This window comes from Saccopteryx bilineata, chromosome 11 (genome assembly GCF_036850765.1).
Source record: "Saccopteryx bilineata isolate mSacBil1 chromosome 11, mSacBil1_pri_phased_curated, whole genome shotgun sequence".
In the NCBI taxonomy this organism is placed as follows: Eukaryota; Metazoa; Chordata; class Mammalia; order Chiroptera; family Emballonuridae; genus Saccopteryx; species Saccopteryx bilineata.
The window spans coordinates 77,063,055-77,075,559 of record NC_089500.1 but is presented as its reverse complement, the minus strand read 5'-3'; the positions used below and the strand labels follow the sequence as shown (position 1 = coordinate 77,075,559).

The 12,505-nt window shown below is 50.3% G+C and overlaps 1 protein-coding gene and 1 long non-coding RNA gene across 2 annotated transcripts in view; one reads left to right on the top strand and one right to left on the bottom strand.

Annotated features, from left to right (window-relative positions):
- The window catches only part of PLPPR5 (phospholipid phosphatase related 5), an 89,175-nt gene extending 88,337 nt beyond the window's left edge, over positions 1 to 838 (bottom strand). The window contains exon 1 of the mRNA XM_066246542.1: positions 562 to 838. Within this exon, the coding sequence (XP_066102639.1) occupies positions 562 to 765 (204 nt within the window). The 5' untranslated portion in view covers positions 766 to 838. The remainder of the gene's footprint in view (positions 1 to 561) is intronic.
- Positions 144 to 3,988, top strand: LOC136315194 (uncharacterized). The gene is made up of 3 exons (XR_010727464.1): positions 144 to 229; positions 3,380 to 3,512; positions 3,661 to 3,988. It is a non-coding gene; the product is annotated as an uncharacterized lncRNA (long non-coding RNA).
- Positions 3,989 to 12,505: the final 8,517 nt, after the last annotated feature.

Here is a 12,505-nt window from a genome sequence, read left to right as displayed (position 1 = left end):
GGCTCTTCCTGTAGGAGCGGTTCTCTATTCTCTTAGAGACGCGTTCCCGGGTCAGCTTAGTCCCGTCAGCACTTTCAGGGACTGGGCAGGAGGTGGTCACAGGGTCACAGGCGTCAGGACCGGGCAAGCGGGAGTCCCCTCCACACCCCAGCAACAGATCCCTGTCCCTGGCGCCGGCCCCGCTGCGCTCACCTTCCCGTGGCAATCTGGGAGCCAAGCCACCGAGCAGGTGAAGTCAAGAGGGACCCCACTGGCCCACCCTGCACCCCGCAGGCCCCGACCCCCACCCAGCACCCCCGACAGCCCCCTCCTCCGGTCGCCTCCCCCGTTCGGTCACCAGACACCGCAGCCGCGGCTGGGGTGCGGGGCGGCGCGCGCGCGCGGGGGAGATGGGGCTTCCCCCGCACCCACCCTGACGCGCCCTAGAAGATGTCCTCTGGGGAAGGGGCTGCCCGCAACTTGGAGGAAACTCGGGAGGCGCGGGCGGCGGCGGCTGACCCTCGGCGGGGCCTGCACCCCGAGCGCGGGGAGCGGGGCGCGGGGCGCGGGCGCCGGGCTTACCACGAGCGCGGGGACGCCGGCGGCCAGCGAGTAGAGGAGCGCGGGCGGCACGGCGCTGCTGTCCTCCGGGCCCGGGTAGGGCTTGCGGTAGGCGCTGTCGTGGCAGAAGAAGCCCTGCACGTTCACGGCGAACGTGTCGGTGTACTCGAAGTAGTATGCCAGCATCACCGTCCCTGCCATGATCACCATCTGGAAATAGAGCATGCTGCTGGGGTGCGCCGCGGCCGGCGGGGGCAGGCAGCCTGCGGTCGCCGAGGCAGCCGCCGGGGCGCGGGCGGGCGGGGCGCGGGCGGCGGGCGGGGCCGCGCGGCGAGGCTCGCGGGCGGCGGCGGAGGCGGCCACCCCCGGACGGGCCCCGCGCTCCCCTGCTCGCCCCCTGCCCTCCTCAAGCGCCGCCTGCCCGGGCGCGCGGGGTCGCGCGGGAGGGCGGGGAGTCCCGGGCGCGAGAGCAGCCGCGGCGCCGCGGCGCGGGGTCCGGCCCCCGGGAACGCCCGGAGGAGGCGGCGTCGGCGGAGCGGGCGGCCGCGGCCGGGACAGCGGCACCGGCACCGGCACCGGCACCGACACCGGCGCCCCTCAGAGGGCGGGCGGGGCCCGAGGAGCCCCCCGCGGGGGTGCTAACCCGGGAGGCGGGGAGGGAAGGCGCCAGAGAGGGAGCTGCTGGGAAACCCCTCCCAGGCCGCCGCTGGGCGGGTTAGGAAGCCCGCACATCGGCGGGGAAAGCGGTGTGTGTACGCGTCTTCGGAGCGCAAACGCTGCCCGAGCGCGGGGTGGCGGCGGCCGCGCGGTGCCCTGCAGCCGGCGCCCCCCGACCCCCCGTGGCCCCGCGCGGGACGCGCGCCCGGCGGAGGTTCCCGGGCGCAGTCAGGGACAGCGTCTCAGAGGACTGGGGACGCCGAGCGGCTGCCTGCGCTCCAGCGCCCCGGGCTTTGTGTGTGAGAGCACGGAGATCCCGGCTCCTGTACGGAGGCCCCGGCCTCCCTCGGTCCTGGATTCTCCTGCTCACCCTCCGCCTCCCGTTATTAGCTGCTTGTGATACGTAGCATTGCAGATTCTGGGGGCTCAGCGGGGACAGCCACCAGCGGGGGGTGAGGGGGGGCGGCTGTTGGTTTCATCTCGCTGTTCCCTGAGTCCCCAGGGGCTAGGAGACAAGGCGGGCGCACACCGCCTGCATGCAGAACGCACCCTGCGTGGGTGGACACGCATGTGCATGGGCGGGGAAGTCGCTGTGGAACCGCACCTGTGTGCGGAGCCGGCTTGCTGAGGCCGTGAGTCCCTGCCCTGTGTGACAAGTTTAAGCAGCAGACTTGGGGGGCCAGGGCGGTTGTCCTAGAGACTGACACAGTGCACACACACCCCCCCCACACTCCAGAGAGCAGGTAGGGAAGCGTGAATGTGTGTGAGGCAGGGGTGGGGTGTGTGTGTGTGTGTGTGTGAAAATATTCCTGGAGTCTTACCCTTCTTAAAATGTAGAAGTGCCTTCCGGGTTTCTGGAATGTTCATTTATTTTAATGGGATTTAGCTTGATGGTTTTTGGAGGTGGGCCTTTATGTCCTCATGAAAAAGCAACATTGTTGGGATAAAAAGGCCAGTTAGATTTGGCAAATGATTGGTTATTTGGAGATGCTATTCTAATGACAGTGTGAATTTTTTCAATGTTGGATGATTTACCCTCCACATGATTACAAACATCATCGAATAACCAGTGACTTAGCGTTTGCCAGATCAGCGGCACAGAACAGCATATATAATAAGCAATTTGGGGCAGTGGGAGTACCTGTTCCTACGTGGACCAGAGCGGGCTGCTGTATTTGTGGTAATACTATGCCGCGTAGACGGTATGACTACTACAAAGACACATGGTTTATTGCTCCGTTCGGAAAATCGCTCAAAGACTGTGTTTAAACTGCTCCCCTGGATCTAAACAGGGTCCCCCAAACCTTCCTACTTAATGGAGTTTAAATTAATTTTAAAGTGTAGTTCCTAAGGATACCTTTGGATATAAGGAGAGTCTAATGTAGGTAATGTAATCAAGCTAATGAAACCGTGCATAATTTTCCAGATTAAAGCGCGTTGTGATGCACTGTTAATGTGCATTGAGTACCTAGCACAGTTCCCTTAAAAAAAAAAAAAAAAAAAAAAGGGCAGGGTCCCGGACACCCCTGTTCACGGCTCTGTCCCCAGTGGGAGCCCTGTATGGCACACTGTAGGTTTTCAGTAAGGACCCGTTGAAGAGATCAGTGAACTTAACTCCTGCAGAAACAACAAGGCTGGGTTTTTGACACACACGAGGGTCAGGGAATCACAGTCTTTGCGCCCCTACATAGACACGGTGCACTGAGGTGGAAGGTGCAAGGTCGGTGTGAGGCAGCCACTCTGGCACTGCCTCAGGTCACAGCCCACCTCTGCCACTTGCCAGCTCCGCTAACCTGGGCAAGGCGCCTGACCTCTCTCTGCTTGAGTTTTCGTCGCCTTTACAAGGCGGATGTGAAGATTCATCACACTCGATTAATGACGCCTGGCGCGCAACGAACACCTTGAGCGTGTTCAAGTTCTATGAAATTTAACTTCTGGATATAAAAATGGGCCTCTCCTGCCTTAACTCAGCTCATCCTAACATCCATCCCCAGTCACTTCCTTCTCTTTTGATTGCTTACAGAATGATTCTGGGGGCACCCGTGTTTTGGAGGGGGGCGCACACATTGTGCAGTCGATCTGTGTGCGTTCTGACTTCTCTTTTGGATGCTATCCAAGACAGGAATGAGATGAACTATTTTCCTTCAGAATTCTCAGTGTCCCTGTCACTTGTTCATATCAGATGGCCGGAGAGTGTTGTTGAATGATTCATGGCTGACTAATGAGCCATCGCTGAAATGGAAGTTGGTGCTGACTCTCAGCTCACCTTATCAAGATGCCGACATTGAATTAAGCTTCCGTGACGAGCTGAGCAGGTTGGTCACTCAGAGAAAGGAGGAGAGAGCATGAGCTTTGTGTCCTCGGGGAGGGGGGGGGGGTTCCTTTAACCTTCTGGGCCTGCACTTCTTTGGGGACAAAATGAACTAATTCTTCTTATCTCTGGGCTTGTATTGACAATTGAAGGAGAACATGATAAGTTCCTGAGGTAAAGAAGGTGCTTATCATGCCTGACCAGGTGGTGGCACAGAGGATAGAGTGTCGGACTGGGATGCCAAGGACCCAGGCTGGAGACCCCAAGGTTGCCAGCTTGAGCATGGGCTCATTTGGTTTGAACAAAGCTCAGCAGCTTAGACCCAAGGTCGCTGGCTTAAGCAAGGGGTCACTTGGTCTGCTGAAGGCCCGCGGTCAAGGCAATATGAGAAAGCAATCAATGAACAACTAAACTGTCACAATGCACAATGAGAAACTAATGATTGATGCTTCTCATCTCTCTGTTCCTGTCTGTCTGTCCCTGTCTATCCCTCTCTCTGACTCTCTCTCTGTCTCTGTAAAAAAAAAAAAAATTAAAAAATTAAAAAGAAAAGAAGGTGCTTATCAGTGTGTTTCTCCATTTTATCTTCTTATAAGTCATTTAAGCCAACTCTTTGCCAAAATATGTATTTTCAACTTCAAAGAATCCTTTGGGATCCCGCTTCCATTCTTAAATTAACTTTCTGTTTCTAGATTAAAAACCTCGCTACCTGTATTTAATCCATGGGAATCTTGTTTAAATTCTCAATTTAATTCTAGGTGTAGCGCTGTGCTTCCCAATGGGTTATAGCGGCCGTGCTGCTCAACAGAACACCGCCCCTCTCGGCTCCTAGCCCCTGGATAATCTAGGTCAAAACTGGCCTTGATAACTCTTTTATCCTCTCATTTCCGGTGATTCATATTATGGTTTTAAGTGCACAACTTAACAGCCACGCCATCCCACCCTGTGCCTGCACCCAGGAAGCATGGGCCATGGTAAATTCTGAGACACATCTTGGGGGAATTATTTGTTAATTCCAATGTCCAATGCCTACCATCTCCCCACCCCACCCCCCACACACACACTCATGTTTCAGGAAAATCTAGTAAGGTGCTGGCCCAGCATGTGAAGAGTCCTTGTCCATATGGTTTATGCCTTTTCTTCCACAAACAGGACAACTGTATAAAAAATCATCAGGTTGGAGGGGACCTTTGTGTTGGTAGCAGGTGCAAAGATCAAGAATTGACTATCTGTAAATGGGAAGATAAGTGAATGCATTTTTCTTCTTTAAGTCTGAAAACCTGAGGTGCTTGCAAGACAGGAATAGGAGATCCACAAGATTGTTACCAGTTGGGTTGTATACACCGAACCTGTGAATATCGCGAGAGCCAGATGGAGACGGACTGCTAAGGCCCAAGGAGTTGGCCTTCTTTAGTGTATACTGTATACACAGAATCTCTCCGGCAAAGGTGCTGAGCATTTCCAAGGACCAAAGAAGATACAGGGTTGCAAACAGTGGTTTCCAGGTGTCTCAGGCCACTCAGAGGTTAACCCAGGCACTTTGTTGAAATGTTCTCAACTCCACAGGCAAAAAACAGAGAGAAAGCACAGTCTTTTTTCCTGCATAGCTGACATGGTGAAGTATGAACAATTGGGAAGGCTTTCTGTAAGAGAAACAAGGGAAGTCTCTTCCAAAAGAATAGCTACTTCTTTTCAAAATCAACAACAATCTGTATTCAAAACGCTAAGCCTGGGCTAGGGGTGTTGAAGGAAATTCAAAGTTACATGATTCTATCCAAATGAGGAACTTGAAATAATAACGTATAGTCTGGTAGAGGATCTCATGGGAATAGACTTGAAAAAAGAGATTTATTTGTTTTAAAAGACAAGGTAACTGCTTGTGGCTTCAGAATAAAGGCGTCTGGAAACTCATTCTAACAATTATTGAACTTCTTAAGGCATTACTTTAATATATTTTTATTGAATTAGATCTGGAGAATGAATGATTTGATATAGAGAACGCTCCTGAAACTTGAGTAAGAAATAAGACACGGGAGTGGATAACTCAAGAAGTGTCGCGCTTAAACACGTCCATAGTAAATTCAAAAACACAGCATCTTCACAGGCAAACTAAAGAGTGCTGGGAGTGTCCGGGATCACCCCTCTGGCCTCCTAGTCCTGACAGCATAGCATAGTGCTTCTCCTCAGAATGGTCTTCAGGACTTGATTTAGGGGGGTAGCTGTTTTCTCAGGAAAACAGGAAGAAAAACAGCTAGTGGAGTGATTTGTACGTCTGGGTCGCAGGTGCAGCGGCGAAGAGACGTTTCCCTCAAAGGCCAGATGCTTCTGACCTGGACGAGTAGGACTCATCTCCAGCTAGAACAGCCACCGAAACAGTTACCGCAAAGCACATACTTTATCCGAGAACCTAGTTACAGTTTGCTGAACGTACAGGCGTGACGCTACCGGGACCAAGTCAGCCTGGGACAGAGCAGGGCAATTTAACGCCTATGTTATCAACTGAACGCACCTCTCTTACAATAGAGATTTTTTTTCTTTCTTTTTTTTTTTTTTTTTTTTTTTTTAGAAGTTGGAAATGGGGAGAGACAGTCAGACAGACTCCCGCATGCGCCCAACCGGGATCCACCCGGCACGCCCACCAGGGGGCGACGCTCTGCCCACCAGGGGGCGATGCTCTGCCCCTCCGGGGCGTCGCTCTGCCGCGACCAGAGCCACTCTAGCGCCTGGGGCAGAGGCCAAGGAGCCATCCCCAGCGCCCGGGCCATCTTTGCTCCAATGGAGCCTTGGCTGCGGGAGGGGAAGAGAGAGACAGAGAGGAAGGAGGGGGAGGGGTGGAGAAGCAAATGGGCGCTTCTCCTATGTGCCCTGGCCGGGAATCGAACCCGGGTCCCCCACACGCCAGGCCGACGCTCTACCGCTGAGCCAACCAGCCAGGGCCACAATAGAGATTTTTAATCACTAAGTTAGCGGACATGACTTGAGACATGCTGACAATACTCTGTGGCTACGGACATCACTTGGGCTCTCTGACTCGACTCTCAGTTTGGGCATCTGTGAAACTGGGTTCATAAATCTTTGCGAAGACACTGAAAGGCTTACATGTATAAAATGCTTGGTCGACGCTAAAGCATTGGGCAAATCTGCATGATAAAACACATTATAACGAGGAGGACGGAACCCCCAGGTGGGTCCTGGGTTTTCTCCCCAGCCATGGAGTGCCAACTCACAAAGACTCAGGTTAACCACTGCCTGGTTGATTCCACATCTGTGACTATTGACTTCTTTACCATACGATGAATCATAAAAAATAAAAATAAAAAACTCACATGTTTTCTAACATATAAACCCATGGGTACATAATAACATCAGGGGACATTTCAAAATATGTGAGTTCCCTGAGAATAACTTGAAGTGATTCTTAAGGAAAAGGATGTAGGGTTATATGTCAGGGAGGATGATGGTTGAACCCCAAAAAGTAAAACTCAACAGAACTCAGTTTCTATCTTTGCTCTGTGGCTTCCTAATTAGGGGATCTTGGCCAACTCAGTATAACTCCTCTGTTCCCACAGTGTCATAAAAGGAGGGTAACATTGCCTACCTCGCCCCGCGACGTGGGACAAAGCCTGGACCGTTCAGGACGGTATGTGCTGGTTATGGTGACCGTTACTCCTCAGCGCCCCGTATATGACTCACTCCTGCTGAACTGGCTTTGTAACTTCACACACCTCAAAGTCATTGCCTGTGCTGTGGTAAATGCGGATCGTCCTAAACAAAATCACAATCCCGCTCACACTTGGGGAAACGGTTCTGCTAGCTGTGGCACGGAGCCCACAGGACAAACCAGGCTGATGACAGCGGCATGTCCTTCGTCAACGACACAGACTGTGAATGCCGATCAGCATTTGCTTGGTTTTCCTTCAGCAAACGAGGCAATGATGGAAACAGAGACAGGGCAGAACCTAGACACTCATGGCAGGTCATGCCCATAGATGGACGCTTTTCAACCGTTAGGTTGGAATCAGCTGATTTTCGGCATGCTGATTTGTAGTGAGGGCTGAGTTCCCCTGCCCTAGATTTCATCATATTTAAATAGATTATTAAATGACTGGGTCCCCCCTGCCACACCTCACCCTGCCACAAGGTTACAACTACAAGCAAGGAAAAGAATTCTTTTTTTTTTTTTTTTTGACAGAGACAGAGAGAGGGAAAGATAGAGACAGACAGATAGGAAGAGAGAGAGATGAGAAGCATCACTTCTTTGTTGGGGCACCTTAGTTGTTCATTGACTGCTTCTCATATGTGCCTTGACCAGGGAGCTACAGCAGAGGGAGTGACCTTTGCTCAAGCCAGCGAACTTGGGCTTCAAGCCAGCAACCATGAGGTCATGTCTATGATCCCATGCTCAAGCCAGCAACCCCACGCTCATGCTGGTGAACCCACGTTCAAGCCAGTGACCTCGGGGTTTCAAACCTGGGTCCTCTGTGTCCCAGTCCAATGCTCTATTCACTGCACCACTGCCTGGACAGGCAAGGAAAATAATTGTTAATCAGGGAAAGAAAGTATTGTCTTAATTGCTGTCAGAAGGTACTAAGTAGTGGAACACCTTACCCTTTATATAAGGGCTTATATCCATATATTGTGCCACTGTGGAAGGAAGTTAGGGAAGAGAAATATAGCACTGCATATTGTTTGTTTGTTTTTTTGTTTTGTTTTGTTTTTGTATTTTTCCAAAGTTGGAAACGGGGAGGCAATCAGACAGACTCCTGCATGCGCCCGACCGGGATTCACCTGGCATGCCCACCAGGGGGCGATGCTCTGCCCATCTTGGGGCATCGCTCTGCCGCAATCAGAGCCATTCTAGTGCCTGAGGCAGAGGCCACAGAGCCATCCTCAGCGCCCGGGCCAACTTTGCTCCAATGGAGCCTTGGCTGCGGGAGGGGAAGAGAGAGACAGAGAGGAAGGAGAGGGGGAGGGGTAGAGAAGCAGATGGGTGCTTCTCCTGTGTGCCCTGGCCGGGAATCAAACCCGGGACTCCTGCATGCCAGGCCGATGCTCTACCACTGAGCCAACCGGCCAGGGCCTGCATATTGTTTTTACACTTCTGATTATCCATTTGTTATCAATCTGGGTATGATTAATCATATTTCATTATATCAACCATGTCATTATTATAATTAATGCTTCAATGTGCAACAATGTCCTCAATTTAATGTAATGGGTGAGAATTAAATACTTAAGTTTGTTTTCTGCTCACTGATGACTTGCTTTAATTTTTCTGGCTCTTATAGATCCCCAATAAAAATAGAACATGAGGCCCTGGCCAGTTGGCTCAGTGGTAGAGCATCGGCCCAGCGTGTGGAAGTCCCAGGTTTGATTCCTGGTCAGGGCACACAGGAGAAGCGCCTATCTGCTTCTCCACCCTTCCCCCTCTCCTTTCTCTCTATCTCTCTCTTTCTCTCCCACAGCCAAGGCTCCATTGGAGCAAAGTTGGCCCTGGGCGCTGAGGATGGCTCTTTGGCCTCCACCTCAGGTGCTAGAATGGCTCCAGCAGTAAGGGAACAACGGCCCAGATGGGCAGAGCATCGGCCCCTGGTGGGCGTGCCGGGTGGATCCCGTTCGGCGCTTGCGAGAGTCTGTCTGACTGCCTCCCTGCTTCTCACTTCGGAAAAATTTTAAAAAAATAAAAAAGATAGAACATGAATAATAAAACCTGTTAACTTCACAAAATTTTCATAAAAAGAAAAAAAAAGGAGGTAACCCAGGGAACTACTGTTTTTATTAATAGAAATCCTCCATGTTTTTTTGTGTGTCAGAACTCTTAAAATTAGTAATCAAAGTGGGCGAAATGTACTACATTTTTCTTTGGTGCTTAGACGTGGAGTGACCCTTTGGAAGCTCAGGTCTTACTGTTCGTTACTGTAGCGATACCACATAGGAGATACCGGTAGGATACATTCTGGATGTTTTGTGGAAAAAGAAAAACTAAAATAGGTTTTTGTTTTCTTGAAACAACAGTATTTATTGAGTGATGACTACACGCAAGAAACAGGGAGGTGTGTTACCCATGTATGTATCTCTGACATCATCCATCTTGGGTTGACTGGCTCCCTGTGTAGATCACCATCGCTATACCTGGTCCATCTACAGGGGGTTTACGTGTGTGTGGAGCCCAGTAGGAATAACTCAGGCCTTTAACCAGATACCTACACTGCTCACAAAAATTAGGGGATATTTTTTCGCTTCCTACGCATTTTGAAATATCCCCTAGGTTTTTGTGAGCCGGATATTTTCAGCATAAATTGGAAGCTGCCCTGGTGGCAGGGATTTCACCTGGGTGCTCAGTGAGCTTGGGATTCAGGACATGGGCTGTCAGGATAGATGCCCTCACCTGCCTCTCATGTTCACAATCCAGCTCAGCTGCTGACCCGGAAGTAGAAGATTCGATGAGAAAGGGGATCGCCACTTGTATCAGTCTGGGCTCCCATTGCAAAGTACCATAGAGTGGGCGGCGTAAAGCCAGAAACTTGTACTTTTACCGTCACGGAAGCCGCGGGTCCAAGACCAGGGTGCTGTCAGGGTTGGATTCCATGGGACCTGTCCTTTGGGCTTGTAAGCAGTGTCTTTCCTGTGTGTGCACGGAGAGAAAGAAGTCTATACAGTGTCTGTTCTGCTTATTAGAACTCCAACAAGGCAGGTCAGGGTCCTACCCTTCTGACCTCACTTCACCTTAGTTTTCTCCTGGCAAGCCCCTTCGCCAAATGCAGTCACACTGGAGGTTAAAGCTTCAACACTTGAGTTCGGGGTTGAGGGGGGCATAAGTCAGTCCATATCCTCACTCACAGCTCTCCCAGTTCAATCTATATACAGTATTAGACTGTCTCGTTCAGTTGAATCATATGAAATTACCATTTCTACAGGTGCAGAACCCTTGGGTATCAGCAATTTAAAATGGATCACCCTCTACAAGGTCAGTATCAATCTGCTTGCTGACTGAAAATTCGGGTCCTTATCTCATAAATTATAACATTAGGGAATAAGAAATTGCATTTGCTGAACGTGTGATAGATTTCCATTTGAAGTCTGCATCATGAAGTTTGAGACCAAGTGAATTCGCACGATCTCGTTGTAAAAGTCGGAAACATGAGTTAAGACGGACTCGCCGGCAGGTGACTTCACTGGTTTACTTGGCAGTTAACTGCACTCAGACCCTCCTCAACACGACTTCCGACACTCAGGGCTGGTGTCCGAAGGGCATCTCACCCAGCTGTGCAGCCAGAAGTATAAAATAAATGAAATGCAGGGAGTTTGTTTGATTGTTTTTTGATCTTTGGGTCAGAAAGTTAATTGCTTCTTCTTGCTCAGACGGATAAACAAGGCAGGTGCTATGCTCCAGAACTTGGAACAAATCAATTACGGATGAATAATGGAGTCCAGGATCAAGTGAGATGAGAATGCTTAGGCATCAGTGCCGTCGGGGGGGCACCGGGGGCAGTCCGACTGACCCCAGCCTCCTTTGTGTCCCAGGGGGTCCTCCTCTCCAGCTGGCCATGGCCACACAACAAGGAGAAGATAAACTAGGCACCCTCCACATGCCATCCTCAGACTACATGGACCCTGGTCCTGCCAGTGCCGCTCAAAAGCAAGTTGGCCGAATTCTCCACCTCTAGAAGCTCACATCAGGGGGTAACTTTGTATTGCAAAAGCAATGTAGGCTAGTGTTGTGTACTGTATTTAAAAATATACTGATAAAGAATTTACGCTCCACAAAGATCTGTCTATGCCAGGCACAGTACAATAGATTATATCTCCCATCTGCTAACAAAACTAATGAGAATCGAGTCGATATTTTGAGTTTTTATGCCTGAAAATCAGGAGAATAAACATTTCTAAAAATATGTACTATTCGACCTTGACTTGACGGCAGATGGGAAGGAAGACAGACACGTTCAACTGTTTATGACGTGCCTGGCACATGACGTGCTCTGGTACTATTTTAGTTACTTCTCGAATTCTATGAAATAGGTCCTGTGACCTCCATGTTGCCATGCCCGAGTCTCAGGGAGGCTTTTCCCACCTGCCCACAATTCAGTAGCCGAACTAGTGTTTGAATCCAGAGCTGGCTGGCTCTTCATGGCATCATTCATATGGACGAATTCTAATCCAGTGTACCAATTCTCCAAATACCAGTTATGTTTAACATCAATATATCAGTTACGTATCTAAATAAACAAGCTGGGATGTATGCGTCTGAGAGGACACTGCTCAATAATGGAAAGGAATGCAATTCTGTAACTCGAATGAATCTCAGAGGCGTTATGCTGAGTGACAGAAGCAAGTCTCAAAAGAGGACATCCTCTGTGACTCCATGCATACGTCATCCTTGAAAAGGCGCATCTAGGGGGATAGAGAACAGATCAGGACCAAGGAACAGCCATGTAGGGTGACCCCAAAAAATAGCACAAGGGCCTTCTTTGGGTTGACATGGGCCGTCCACATCCTAACCTTTGTGGGAATAATCTACTTTTGTCCTATAATCCACACACCTCTACACCAAAACATCAATGAAAATTTTTAAAAGAAAGGAAATGCTTGCGGGGTTGGAAAGATGGTAGAAAAGCTGTCACTATAGGAATAAGACTTTCAATTATTTTTAGGGTTTTGTTTTTTTTTTTGACACATGAAGGTGATAGTCCTTGTGACAGGTTTTGGTCCCACATGGAAAGGTGTCAGTTCTGACTTAACCTGTGACTGAAAGACGATAAAGTAGTGTTCTTAGGGATAATGGAGACTGATTCTCTACCTGCAACAGTCTTTTGAAGTTGGGATGTACATTTTTTTTTATCCTAACGGTGAACATAACAGTGTATGAAGAGGAACAGCGCTTCCAGCCGCCGGGGAGGATGTAGATAAGGCCCTTCTGCCAGAGCTCCCGCCCAAAAGGGCTGGCACAGAAACGGGCACCGTGTGCCCTGGTCAAGGGAAAGCGCACCAGTTCCT